Source organism: Leptonychotes weddellii, chromosome 9 (genome assembly GCF_054177405.1).
Source record: "Leptonychotes weddellii isolate Sample4059 chromosome 9, ASM5417740v2, whole genome shotgun sequence".
NCBI classification, from domain to species: Eukaryota; Metazoa; Chordata; class Mammalia; order Carnivora; family Phocidae; genus Leptonychotes; species Leptonychotes weddellii.
Genome location: NC_138377.1, coordinates 55,387,721 through 55,399,868, shown reverse-complemented (window position 1 = coordinate 55,399,868; position 12,148 = coordinate 55,387,721). Strand labels below are relative to the sequence as shown.

Genomic DNA, 12,148 nt, shown 5'->3' with positions numbered 1-12,148 from the left:
TTCTTTTTTTTTTAAATTAACATATAATGTATTATTTGTTTGAGGGGTAAAGGTCTGTGATTCATCAGTCTTATACAACACCCAGGGCTCACCACAACACATACCCTCCCCAATGTCCATCACCCAGCCACCCCATCCCTCCCACCCCCCACCACTCCGGGCAACCCTCCGTTTGTTTCCTGAGATTAAGAGTCTCTTATGGTTTGTCTCCCTCTCTGGTTTCGTCGTGTTTCATTTTTTCCTCTTCCCTGATGATCCTCTGCTTTGTCTCTTAAATTCTGCGTATCAGTGAGATCATATAATTGCCTTTCTCTGATTGACTTCTTTCGCTTAGCATAATACCCTCTAGTTCCATCCACATCGTTGCAAATGGCAAGATTTCAACTAAATGGAATATCTTATTTTGACAAAATGATTACACATCTGCTAAGATTACCTCTCTGAGGCTAATTGAAAACTTTTTTTTTTCTCTAACAGTGTAGTACTGTTTTTATTAAGCTATGATAGTATATGATGACTGATCAGCCATTGTTTTTATACAATTGAAATGACACACTGGGAATGTTCAATTTTTATGTATTATTTATTTGCAGGTACTAAATGCTATGCTAAAAGAAGTATGTACAGCATTATTGGAAGCAGATGTTAATATTAAACTAGTGAAGCAACTAAGAGAAAATGTTAAGTAAGTTAAATTAATCAGGTAAAAACCAGGCAAACTAAATTGAGTTTACTGAGATGAAGAGCTAACTAGAAAAGTCTGCTATATCATGAAACGTTTCTGCTATACAGCATTTGGAAAGAATAGAACTCATATGTTGCAAGATTGCATCGATAGTGTGTTTCCATAATGATGTTTCAAAGAATAAACTACATGTGGCTTTCATTTAATTATGGATTTCTTTCCATTTTACTACTCCTTTATTTGGATAGATTCAATCATGCACAGTATAGTATTTTAATATAAAAGCCTTTTAACAGTTCTTCATAGAAAAGTGGTGCCATTTTATCCTCTTCAGGCTTAAGATGACATTAATCAGCCTCCTTCATTATTGGAGAATTGTATTCGTTCTTGTTCTCCTTTTGGTTTTTCTGTCCGGATCTGAATGAAGGAGTAGTGTGTGTTGTCTCAGTTATTGTGTTCTCTGGGAGAGGCACCGACTGGGGCAGGGCACATAGAATACAGGCCCCTCAATTAACTGTTTGAATCCTAGCCTTTGTCATATTCAGGCCATTTCTCCTTTTCATATTGTTAGACTGGGTAGTAAATGTAGAACTACTGGCATTTAAACATTTAGAACTAGAGAAAGCAATCCTATTTTCTGCTGTATGTAAAAATGTATAAAATATATATGCTGTAAAAATAAATAAAATTAATACTTTGCAGTGATATGAGTTCAAAAGAAAGCCTTGAAAAACTAACCCCAGTCTGGTATCTAATATTTCATGGTAAATTCTTCATGATATAGACTTAGGAATCTATAGTAATTATATATATGCTAATCAGAAGACTATTAATGTGAATGAGTATTTTTACATTTTTTTGGAGCAGAAACTTTTTTTCAGAGTGTCTTAACTGACTTTTCTCTCTCCTACCCACAAAAACCATCATCTTGAAGGTCTGCTATTGATCTTGAAGAGATGGCATCTGGTCTTAACAAAAGAAAAATGATTCAGCACGCTGTATTTAAAGAACTTGTGAAGGTAAAAGTATATCAGGACTGTGCTATGGTTCTCCGTAGAGTCCAGTGGGTAAAAATACATTAGCACTGCAAACAGGAATACTATTTCAGAATACTTTTTAATGTTTTTATAGAATATTCATCTCTATTAAAAATATTAATTGAAGGATTATTAACTTTTCTAAAGGGGCCTATTTTTATTATAGACTTTTCTGAATACAAAGTTCTGAGTATAGATATGAAAGGCTAGTACTGTTCCTGCAAAAATTCCCAAAGCCAGGTTACGAAAAGTAAAACTTCACTACAGATTAATTGATGGAAGGGCCTCTCTTGAGTTTATCCTCTTTAATATCAGGTTTTGCCTATTGAAGGTCCTACTTTTGTACGGAAAGTCACTCTTGAGAAGTGTTCTTTCCTGAACTGTTCATTGTGTCCAGAATTCCCTTTGAAAAGACCAGATATCCTGACTCTTGCCTAGATTTTATTTTGCAAGTAGTAAATATAGCCTATTGCCTTGTATCACCTTAGAACTGATATTACTGCTGTGGTCATGAAAATTATGGTGAAAATCTTAGAGCTTTAAAAAATATGTATGGGTCCAATGGTAGGGGGGGAAAAGGAAGGAACTAAAAAAAATTTTTGTAGAGGAACAGATGTCTGCTAGTGGTCTTCTAGTATTTTTCCATTTATTGTGTGACTAGTTTCATTTACTCCTTTGGTTTCAGCAGAGCTGGATTGGTACTTTGAAAAAGTCTCGTATCTCAGATGGATATATCATTCCATGTAGTCTTGTAGACTAATTAATAAAAAAAAGAAATTCAGACCTAAAAGAGGTCAGAGAATTTTCCAGTCATACTTCTCAGTTTGCAGTTGAGAAAAATGAGACAGCTAGTTAGTGGCAGACACAGGTCTGATCTCCAAACTCCTGTAGGACTCCTCACATTATTTCCAGTTTGCTTTTCATCTGTCCCCTGAGGTCAGTGCAGGGTGAGTGAAAATTTCTGTTTTTAGGGTTTGGCATCTGTATTCAATTCTGGTGCATTAACTGCTTTGTTAAGAAGTATTTATTGAGTACCAACTTTATTCTAGGCAATATGTCAGATGCTGCTGATAGAGATAATTTAGACTGGTCCCTATACTCAGAAGCTTATTGTCTAGAGCAGTGATGTACAAAGCAATAATAATACTAAGACATTATTTGCCCTTTTTTGCCTTTTTTATTGTTTGATATTTGCAGCAGTAGTGCAAAAGCAGTGGTGGGTAAAATTCCCTAGCATGAGTCAAGGCAGTAGTCGGGGGGGCGGGGTGGGAAGCCTGTTTTACTTAAGAATGCCCTTGATGGAGCAGTAGAAGTTATTAGTTGTATTAAATCTTAGCCCCTGAGTATACACATCTTTGTACGATTTTGTGGGATGAAATGGGAAGTATACAGAAAGCTCTTTTGCTGCATACTGAAATTTGATGGTTGTCTTGAGGAAGGTACATGTGTGATTATTTGATTGCAAGCTGAGCTAGCTGCTTTCATAAAACACCATTTTTATGTCAACAAACAACAGACAGATAATCTGTGGTAATTCAGACTTGAGTAAGATTTTCAAGTAAAGTGAGCCTGTCACTTTAAGGCAAATAAGTAACAATATTGTGGCCAGTGATAAAATTGAGCTTTCCAGTGAAAACTAAAAACTTGTATCTCCACCATGAGTTTGACAGGATCCCAATACATTTCTGATGAGATCAGTAATGATATAATAATTTTTTTTGATGTTGTGTAGTGAAATGTGTCAGTGACTAATATATGATGTTATGAAATCATGCACCAGCATAAGATGCATTCAAAGTGCAAGATAGAATAACAGATTTTAATGTAATGGAGTATGAAGTTTATATGGTTTCAGATTCTACATTGCAACTCACCTTAAAAACTACTATAATTATAAAGGAGTCCTGACACTGAAAAGTACTGCTGTTCTAGGGCGCAGGAGGAATAGAAATTAGATTTATAAAATAATTAGTCACTAAAACACATATGTTCCAAATTTAGGTTCATAGAGAGCTGAGTGCTTCTGCTGTGAGATATGGAGACCGGAGGTGAATATAGGGTAGTGTGAGTGTCTGAAAAGATCTAGGAGGAGGGAGAGTGGATTTACGTTTAAGATAGATTGTGCCTATTTCAGAAGTTTCCTTAAGGCTAGGCCTGTGCCTGGAAAAGAGATAACAAAATGTGTTCTCTTTTCCTCCCTTTGTTACCACATGGCTTTCCTTGAAATTCAGGTATAATACGGACTATGTGATCTTTATGGTATTGTCTCACATGGGCTTTGCAAACTTTCTCTTAAGGACTAGATAGTTTAGGCCTGTGGGCCATATGATTTCTGTCACAGCTACCCCGCTCTGCTGTTGTAGCACAAAACAGTAAATGAATGGGTTTGGTGATGTTCTATAAAAACTTTATTCACACATAGTTTGCCGGTCTCCAGTCTAGGGCATTAACTGCAGTTATGGCTTTATTATCATGTGGAGGTACATGCTTCCAGCTCTAAACAACTGACTTGCAAAGGAATTGTTTTTTAAAATGAACTTTAAAAAGGCCTCATGCTTATCAGTTTGGGGGCTATCCATATATGAACCTTAATTTCCCACTGACTCATGAAATTGGTGATTATTTTTTACTAGCCCTCTAAATATAATAACTTCATAGAACAGTAGGTTTTGGCATTGGAGGATTTGACGTCTGACTGACCTGGAAAATCTTTCACATATAATTTGTAATTTTGCTCATACATATGCATTTATTAAACTCAACATGAAGATAAGTGTCATCCCAATATGGCAGCTACTAGCCCCATGTAGTTATTGAGCAGTTGTAATTTGGTTAGTCCACATTGAGATGTGCTATAAGTTTGAAAAAGATGCCAAATTTGAAGACCTCATATGAGAAAAGGGAATATAAAATATCTCATTAATTTTTAAATATAGGTTACATGTTGAAATGATAGCATTTTAATATATTGGGTTAAATAAAGTATTAAAGTTAATATCACTTATTTTCACTTTCTTTAATGTCACTACTAGCAATTTAAAAGTTCATATGCGGCCTGCACATATATTTTTATATTTCTGCAGTGCTGATGTAGATTGCTCCTTTGGCTCAAACTTGGTCTCACTGTTCACACTCCTGCTTATTCTAAAAAAGTCTTGAGAGCCTTTCTCTGAATTAGTTTGGGAGTATAGGCTTGCTTATGACTTTGCAATGCATTATTTTATATTCTTAAATTTCACTATGTGTGTACTAAGGGAAATAGTAAATGTGTATTAGAATGGTAGGATTATTGTTGCCTTTTATACTAAAATGTCTTTAAATTATTTTTACAATTTAGAAGTTGTGGAGAGAGGGGTTTTGGGTGTAAGCATATGTTAACCTGATTTTATTTTTATTTTATTTTTGGTACCTAGCTTGTAGATCCTGGAGTTAAAGCATGGACACCCACTAAAGGAAAACAGAATGTGATCATGTTTGTTGGATTGCAAGGGAGTGGTAAAACAACAACATGTTCAAAGGTAAATTATACATGGGGCACCTGGGTGGCTCAGTTGGTTAAGCGACTGCCTTCGGCTCAGGTCATGATCCTGTAGTCCCAAGAACGAGTCCCGCATAGGGCTCCTTGCTCAGTGGGGAGTCTGCTTCTCCCTCTGACCCTTCGCCCTCTCATGCTCTCTCAAATAAATAAAAAAATAAAAAAGGTAAATTATACTTAGTCTTAAAAAAAAAAGCCCTGGAGAAGATATGTTTGTATAAATCAAGTTTTATGTTAAAGCCAGGCTAGTATTGTTGCTTTACAATTTTGTGTTACTCAATATATCTATTATGTTTTTGTAATAGCTTTTTGTACGATAAGAAAGAATCCCAGAGTCTCCCTTGTGGTTGCTCTTTGTAAGAATGGTAGACTTTTATATAACTATGCTATTTCTTTTACCAAAGAGACTGTCCTATCCTTTAAGGAAGTGAGGATATGATTTTTGGAGAAGAGAACATGGAAAGTTTACCTTATCTTCGAGGATTCAAGGCTCCCTTTTAACAGTGTCCCACCCAACATAATCTAGATCTTCATTTTACATATCCTTCTACTAATTTTTAATTCATTGCTTTCTCCAGAATTGGGTGCCTCAAGTTTGTTACCAGATTTTGTATCACAAGCCTCAATTATGTTATAATCTAGAAAAAAAAGAGAAAAGGATTATTTCTTAGAGGGCTATGTTACTGTTTTTACTTAACATTAATAGTAGTAACATTTTTCACTATGATCATGTTTTGCTTGATCATTTTATATCCTTTGAATGTTACTGGATGGCAGTTAGAATTTAAACTCTTTAGCAAATTTGCTGTATTCAAAATGTAATAATAGGGGCACCTGGGTGGCTCAATCGGTTGAGTGCCTGACTCTGGATTTCCGCTCAGGGCATGATCTCAGGGTTATGAGATTGAGCCCCGTGTCAGGCTCTGCCTGTGTGTGACACCATAGACACACAATGGAATATTATTCAGCCATAAAAAGAATGAAATTTTGCCATTTGCTCCGACATGGATGGAATATTATGCTAAGTGAAATTAGTCAGAGGAAGACAAACACCCATATGATTTCACTCATATGTGGAATTTAAGAAACAAAATGAACAAAGTTGTGGGGGGAGAGAGACACAAACCAAGAAACAGACTCTTAATTATAGAGAACAAACTCTGATGGTTACCAGAGGGGAGGTGGGTGGGGGAGGGGTTAAATAGGTGTTAGGGATTAAGGCGGGCACTTGCTGTGATGAGCACCAGGTGACGTATGGAAGTGTTGAATCACTATATTGTACCCCTGGAGCTAGTGTAATACTATTTGTTAACTAACTGGAATTCACACAAAAACTTAAAACAATGTAATAATACTACTTTCAGGAGAATATGAGCAGTTTTACTTTAATCTTTAAATAACAAGGGTAAACAGAAAAAAAATTATGTGTATAATAATTTGTAGTTATTGATACTGTATTTTTTAAATGTTCTTTTCCCAGTTAGCATATTATTACCAGAGGAAAGGTTGGAAGACCTGTTTGATATGTGCAGACACATTCAGAGCAGGTAATGTGTTGAAATTTGAAAACCATTCTCTGTAATTTTTATTTTCAAGTTTGAGGACTCATTAACTCTTTGTCTTACAGGAGCTTTTGACCAACTAAAACAGAATGCTACCAAAGCAAGAATTCCATTCTATGGAAGGTAGGTTTCTGGTTTTTATTTTGATAACTCCCTCATGTGTCTCATCTTGTCTGAGTTTTTATTTTATGCTACCTGGTCACGTTTTAATATTTACTTAGAAGTTTAAATCTTCCTGGAACAAAGTGGGGGGTATAATTAATAAATTGTTATCTTTTATTATTATAACATGACTCTTCTGATCCAGTCTGATAGATCAGAGTAGACATTGTTTAGTTTATAATCTGCCTGTACTTATCATCCTGCCTTGTATGCTTTCTCACTTACTTCCCTATTCCTATTGTTTCTTTTAAGACCTATCTGAAGCATTCCTTGATTAAACACACTGGTGAATTCCATACTGTCTGTTTCTTCAGTACATAATTTTAAAAAGTTTGTGTTTGATCATCCAAAAATAGTGTATAGTTTATAATTATCTCAGATAGAGATTCTCATCATTGTGGTCTTTCATTTGATATAGTAGTTCAATTAGGAGTTTATACATGTTAGAATGATTAATGAAAAGAGTCAAGTCTAGATTGAATTTAGGACTTTTTCAGGGGATAGCATTTTTCTTAACATTGTTAATATAATTGGTTTCTTAGAAAGGAAGTTAAAAGAAGCAAAAATTTGAGGTAATTTAATGAATGATATCATTTTGTTAGTCATTGCCTTCTACTTTTTGGCTGGCCAGAAATGCTAATGAACTTTGGCTTACCCTATATTCTTTATTTAAAATTTTTTTCTTTTAGTTTTTTTATGATTTCTAATAGGTAGATTAAAGAATAATGTTAGGAATTTTATTTTTAGGATAAGAACTGTTTCTAATATATATTTAAAAATCAAGGGATAAGAAAATATCAAGTGATAATAAACAGTTGTATCCCTAGGGTTCAAAATTTGTAAATAATTTAGCTGATAATTAACTATTGGCCAAAGCCAGAGCATTTTAAAACAGTATTCTCAATACCATTTATTAAATAATTTCTCCTTGCTCATGTAAATTTAAGAAACATATACATGTATGGAGTAAAGTATTAGTGATCATTGTTTCCTCTGGGAGGACTGAAGGGAGTGGGACTGAGGAAGAATTTGAACTGTATCTCTGCTTTAAATTTACATATTAGCATCTATTTTAGGGGATGGTATATACAGGACCATTTGTTATATTATCATTTGTTCTTTTTTTCTTTTTTTTAATCTGTATTGCTTAAAATTTTTAAAGAAGTGAAAGCACTAAACGGTTTCACTTCCCAGTTTTTAGCACGTCCACCTGTGCTTTTTTTCAGTGTCAGTACAAACGAAAACACAGATATAGATAGATAATTTTAAATTGAAATGGAGTCTACAGTGCTTTGTACTTTGCTGTGATAATGGTTATATGTAAATTTGTCAGAACTCATCAAAATGAACACTTAAAATAGTGCATCTTACTGTATATCAGTAGACCACTATAGAGTTGATTACAAATGGGATCTTATGAAAAGATTGTGGTTACTCTTGGGAGGGAGTGTGGTGCTGGTTATGTTGTTTCTTGATCTGGGTGTGTTTGCTTTGTGAAAATCCACTGAGTTTACAATTTGTGCAACTTTTCTATATAAATGTATTGTACTTCAGTAACACATTTATAAAAAAATGGGATTATAATAATTCTGGAACAGACCATATACTGTTTAAGGTAATTCTTTTTTATGACATCATTGCAATTCCATTGTATACTTGTATATGATCATATTTCTTTGTACATTTATAAATTTTAATTGTTTTTTAGCATATTTAAAAATATCTGGTAATGGTAATCTCTTTTTTACCAACATTCTCTTGCCTATTCTCACTTGCTTATTTTCCTAGATTAAATTTTAAAATTCCTTATTAAGTTCCAAAATCTCCTTAAATTTTGGTTAGAACTACATTGAAACCAATTAACTTAGTGGAGAACTGACACCTTTACTATATTTGTATTGTTCAGTTTGAGAACTTTTATGTCATATTTGCTTTAAAATTTATGTCCTTAAATATAGTAATTTTCTTCATTTAAATCTCACACATTTTCTTATTAAATGCCTTCCTATCTGATTATTATTGTTAATTTAGGGGGAAAACTTTTTTTAACATACGTCTTTTCATTTGACAGCATTGATCTGTATAAAAAGTTGCCACTTCTGGGGCACCTAGGTGGCTCAGTTGTTAAGGTGGCTAAGTCGTTAAGCCTGCCTTTGGCTCAGGTCATGATCCCAGGGTGCTGAGATCGAGCCCCGCTTTGGGCTCCTTGCTCTGCAGGAAGCCTGCTTCTCCCTCTCCCACTCCCCCTGCTTGTGTTCCCTCTCTCGCTGTGTCTCTCTCTGTCAAATAAATAAATAAAATCTTAAAAAAAAAAAGTTGCCACTTCTGAAAACAGTGCAGATTAAAATACGATCTCATTTCTTGATTTTCAAGTTAAAAGATTTTTGAGGATTGTGAAAATGTGGTTAAATTAGGAATGAAATTAAACTTTTATGGAAGACATTTTCCTTTTAGAAACCAAAAGCTTACCCATTAAATGTAATAACATTCATATTGTAGGAGTCCCAGAAGAAGAGAGAGAAAAGGGGGCAGAAAATTTATTTGAGGAAATAAAAGCTGAAAACTTTCCTAATCTGGGGAAGGAAACAGACATCCAAATCCTGGAGTCCCAGGGAACTCCCATCAAAATCAACAAAAAAGAAACCAAAAGCCTAAATTATCAGATCATTTGATCCAAATTCAAGCTGTAGGAGTATGTCATAACAATTTCAAAGAAACAACATTATGAACTCTTTATATTGACTATATTTTTAATACTAAGAAATTGGAAATACTTCAAATGACCAACAGTAGGGCATTTCTTTAATAAATGATAGTATAACCATATGATGGAATGTTATACAGCCTAAAAGTCATGTTTTACAAGAATATTTAATGGTTTTATAAAATGCTTGCAAAAGGGTGTTAAACAGGAAAGCATGTGTGAAACATTCACTTAGTAAAGAAAATATAAAAAGTATTTGAGGGAAATACAATTCATTCAAGATAAGACATGCAGCAGAATCACATAGAATTTTGTAATTGGAAAACTGGATATTGCTTTATGCTGCTCTGGAAGTGGTTTGCTATCTTTATTTTTAATTTTTATCGTTTTGTTTGCTGTTTTTAATATTAGATTTTTTCTTCTAAATTGAAATTGTGATCATTATGACTTTTTCTGAATAAAGGTACACTAACAATTGCAAATTAGTATTTGAAAGTTTTGTTCTGCAGTTGTTATTAAATCATTTGTCCTTGTTAAATAGCTATACAGAAATGGATCCTGTTATCATTGCCTCTGAAGGAGTGGAGAAATTCAAAAATGAAAATTTTGAAATTATTATTGTTGATACAAGTGGCCGCCATAAACAGGAAGACTCTTTGTTTGAAGAAATGCTTCAAGTTGCTAATGCTATAGTAAGTAACTTTCAATTTAACAACATTGTAAGGATTTTGGTTAATTTAATTACAATGCCTGATTGAGTTTAAGATCCATATAAATTATTTTTTGTCTGTATGGTAGATTCCAAGTAATTTATTTCTATTTTCAGTCTGTATATCTGTATGGTAAGGACTTAATCTTCTCTACACTAGATATGAAATTTTCATGAGTTAAGTATCAAAAAAATTTTCCTTTCTCAATCATCTTATTGTATATATAAGAAAAAAAAAGAAAAATTTAGAATTAACTTTTAATATCTATTGATTTCTTTAAAAAAATGCTTTATTCAGCCTCTGTTACTAGGACAGTCTTTTTTTTTTAAGGCTTTATTTATTTATTTATTTGAGAGAGAGAGAGGAAATGAGAGAGAGAGAGAGAGAGAGAGAAGGAGCAGGGGGAGGGGCAGAAGGAGAGGGAGAAGCAGACTCCCAGCTGAGCAGGGAGCCTGACTCAGGCCCAGTCCCAGGACCCTGGGATAATGACCTGAGCTGAAGGCAGACACTTAACCGACTGAGCCACCCAGGCGCCCCTCTACTGAATTTTCTTTCTGTAAATTATTTAAATTAAATTGGGACATTTACTTTAGACGAATTTTGAAGGATTTTCAAAATGAAGCATTTAAAAATATTAATGATCATTTGGTCTCTTTAAAATTGTGATGGAAATAATTTAGAGAAAAGAAGCACTTTCTAGATAATCTGTAGAATGTATTTTGCCCATGAGCCCATGTTTTGCCATTGAGGAGTTGGCAGTAATTCTTTAGCTAATGGTTAATGCTAGTAAGTTTCTTTTTCGCCATGACATTATTTTGACCTAGTTGAGCAGAACTAAGGGAAATAACCTGAACTGTTTTACTCATTTTGGTTTTAGTGCACACTCTTCAACTTTTTTCCTCTTACTTACTTTTAGTATTCCCTTTGCCTGGAATGTGATTCCTCCAGACCTTTGGATAACTTTTTTCCTCTTTTTTCAGGCTTCATCTCAAATGTTATCTCTGGAAAGACCTCATGTGGCCGCCCTACCTAAAGAAGTCTCCCACACCTCAAAACTGATATTCTCTATCCCATTTTAATTGTACATCTGAAATGTTTACTTGCCCATTTATTATCTGTCTCTTCTGACTAGAATATAAGTCTCACTAGGACAAGGATTTTCTTGTTTATCTCTTTGTCTCAGGACCTAAATGGTGCCTAATACATAGTACTCCCTCAATAAATATTTATTGATTTTATGAATAATTACTTATAATAAATATTTTTCTATAGCTTCTAATGAGGAAATTTGCTTAAGAGCAGTAAAAATATGTTTATTTCTTACTTAAATTTTCCAGCAACCCGATAACATTGTTTATGTGATGGATGCCTCCATTGGGCAGGCTTGTGAAGCCCAGGCAAAGGCTTTTAAAGATAAAGTAGATGTAGCCTCCGTCATAGTGACAAAACTTGATGGCCACGCAAAAGGAGGTGGTGCGCTCAGTGCGTAAGTGTCATTGATGCTATTGTCCTATGTCTTGGTCTTATATGGTGTGTGTGTGTGTGTGTGTGTGTCTGTCTGTCTGTCTGTGTCTGTGTATTTATGGCTTTCTTATTGATCATTGAAAATATATTCCAGTATATACTCCAGTTTAAAAAAAAAAAAGATAGATTCCAGTATTGGACTTAATATGGTCTATAAAAGAAGTTTAAATAGAAACAGAATTTTGGAGTCTTTCTTTTTTTTTTTTAAGATTTTATTTATTTATTTGAG

General features: G+C 33.9%; 1 protein-coding gene across 2 annotated transcripts in view; it reads left to right on the top strand.

Moving 5' to 3' along the window:
* The window catches only part of SRP54 (signal recognition particle 54), a 248,683-nt gene that overhangs the window by 221,792 nt on the left and 14,743 nt on the right, over nt 1-12,148 (top strand). The window contains exons 3-9 of one of the 2 annotated variants that reach the window (XM_081830631.1): nt 594-685; nt 1,620-1,704; nt 5,136-5,240; nt 6,738-6,804; nt 6,885-6,942; nt 10,227-10,377; nt 11,733-11,881. In XM_081830631.1, coding sequence (XP_081686757.1) covers nt 594-685; nt 1,620-1,704; nt 5,136-5,240; nt 6,738-6,804; nt 6,885-6,942; nt 10,227-10,377; nt 11,733-11,881 — 707 coding nt within the window. The remainder of the gene's footprint in view (nt 1-593; nt 686-1,619; nt 1,705-5,135; nt 5,241-6,737; nt 6,805-6,884; nt 6,943-10,226; nt 10,378-11,732; nt 11,882-12,148) is intronic. The other variant, XM_081830632.1, reaches the window with a different exon arrangement.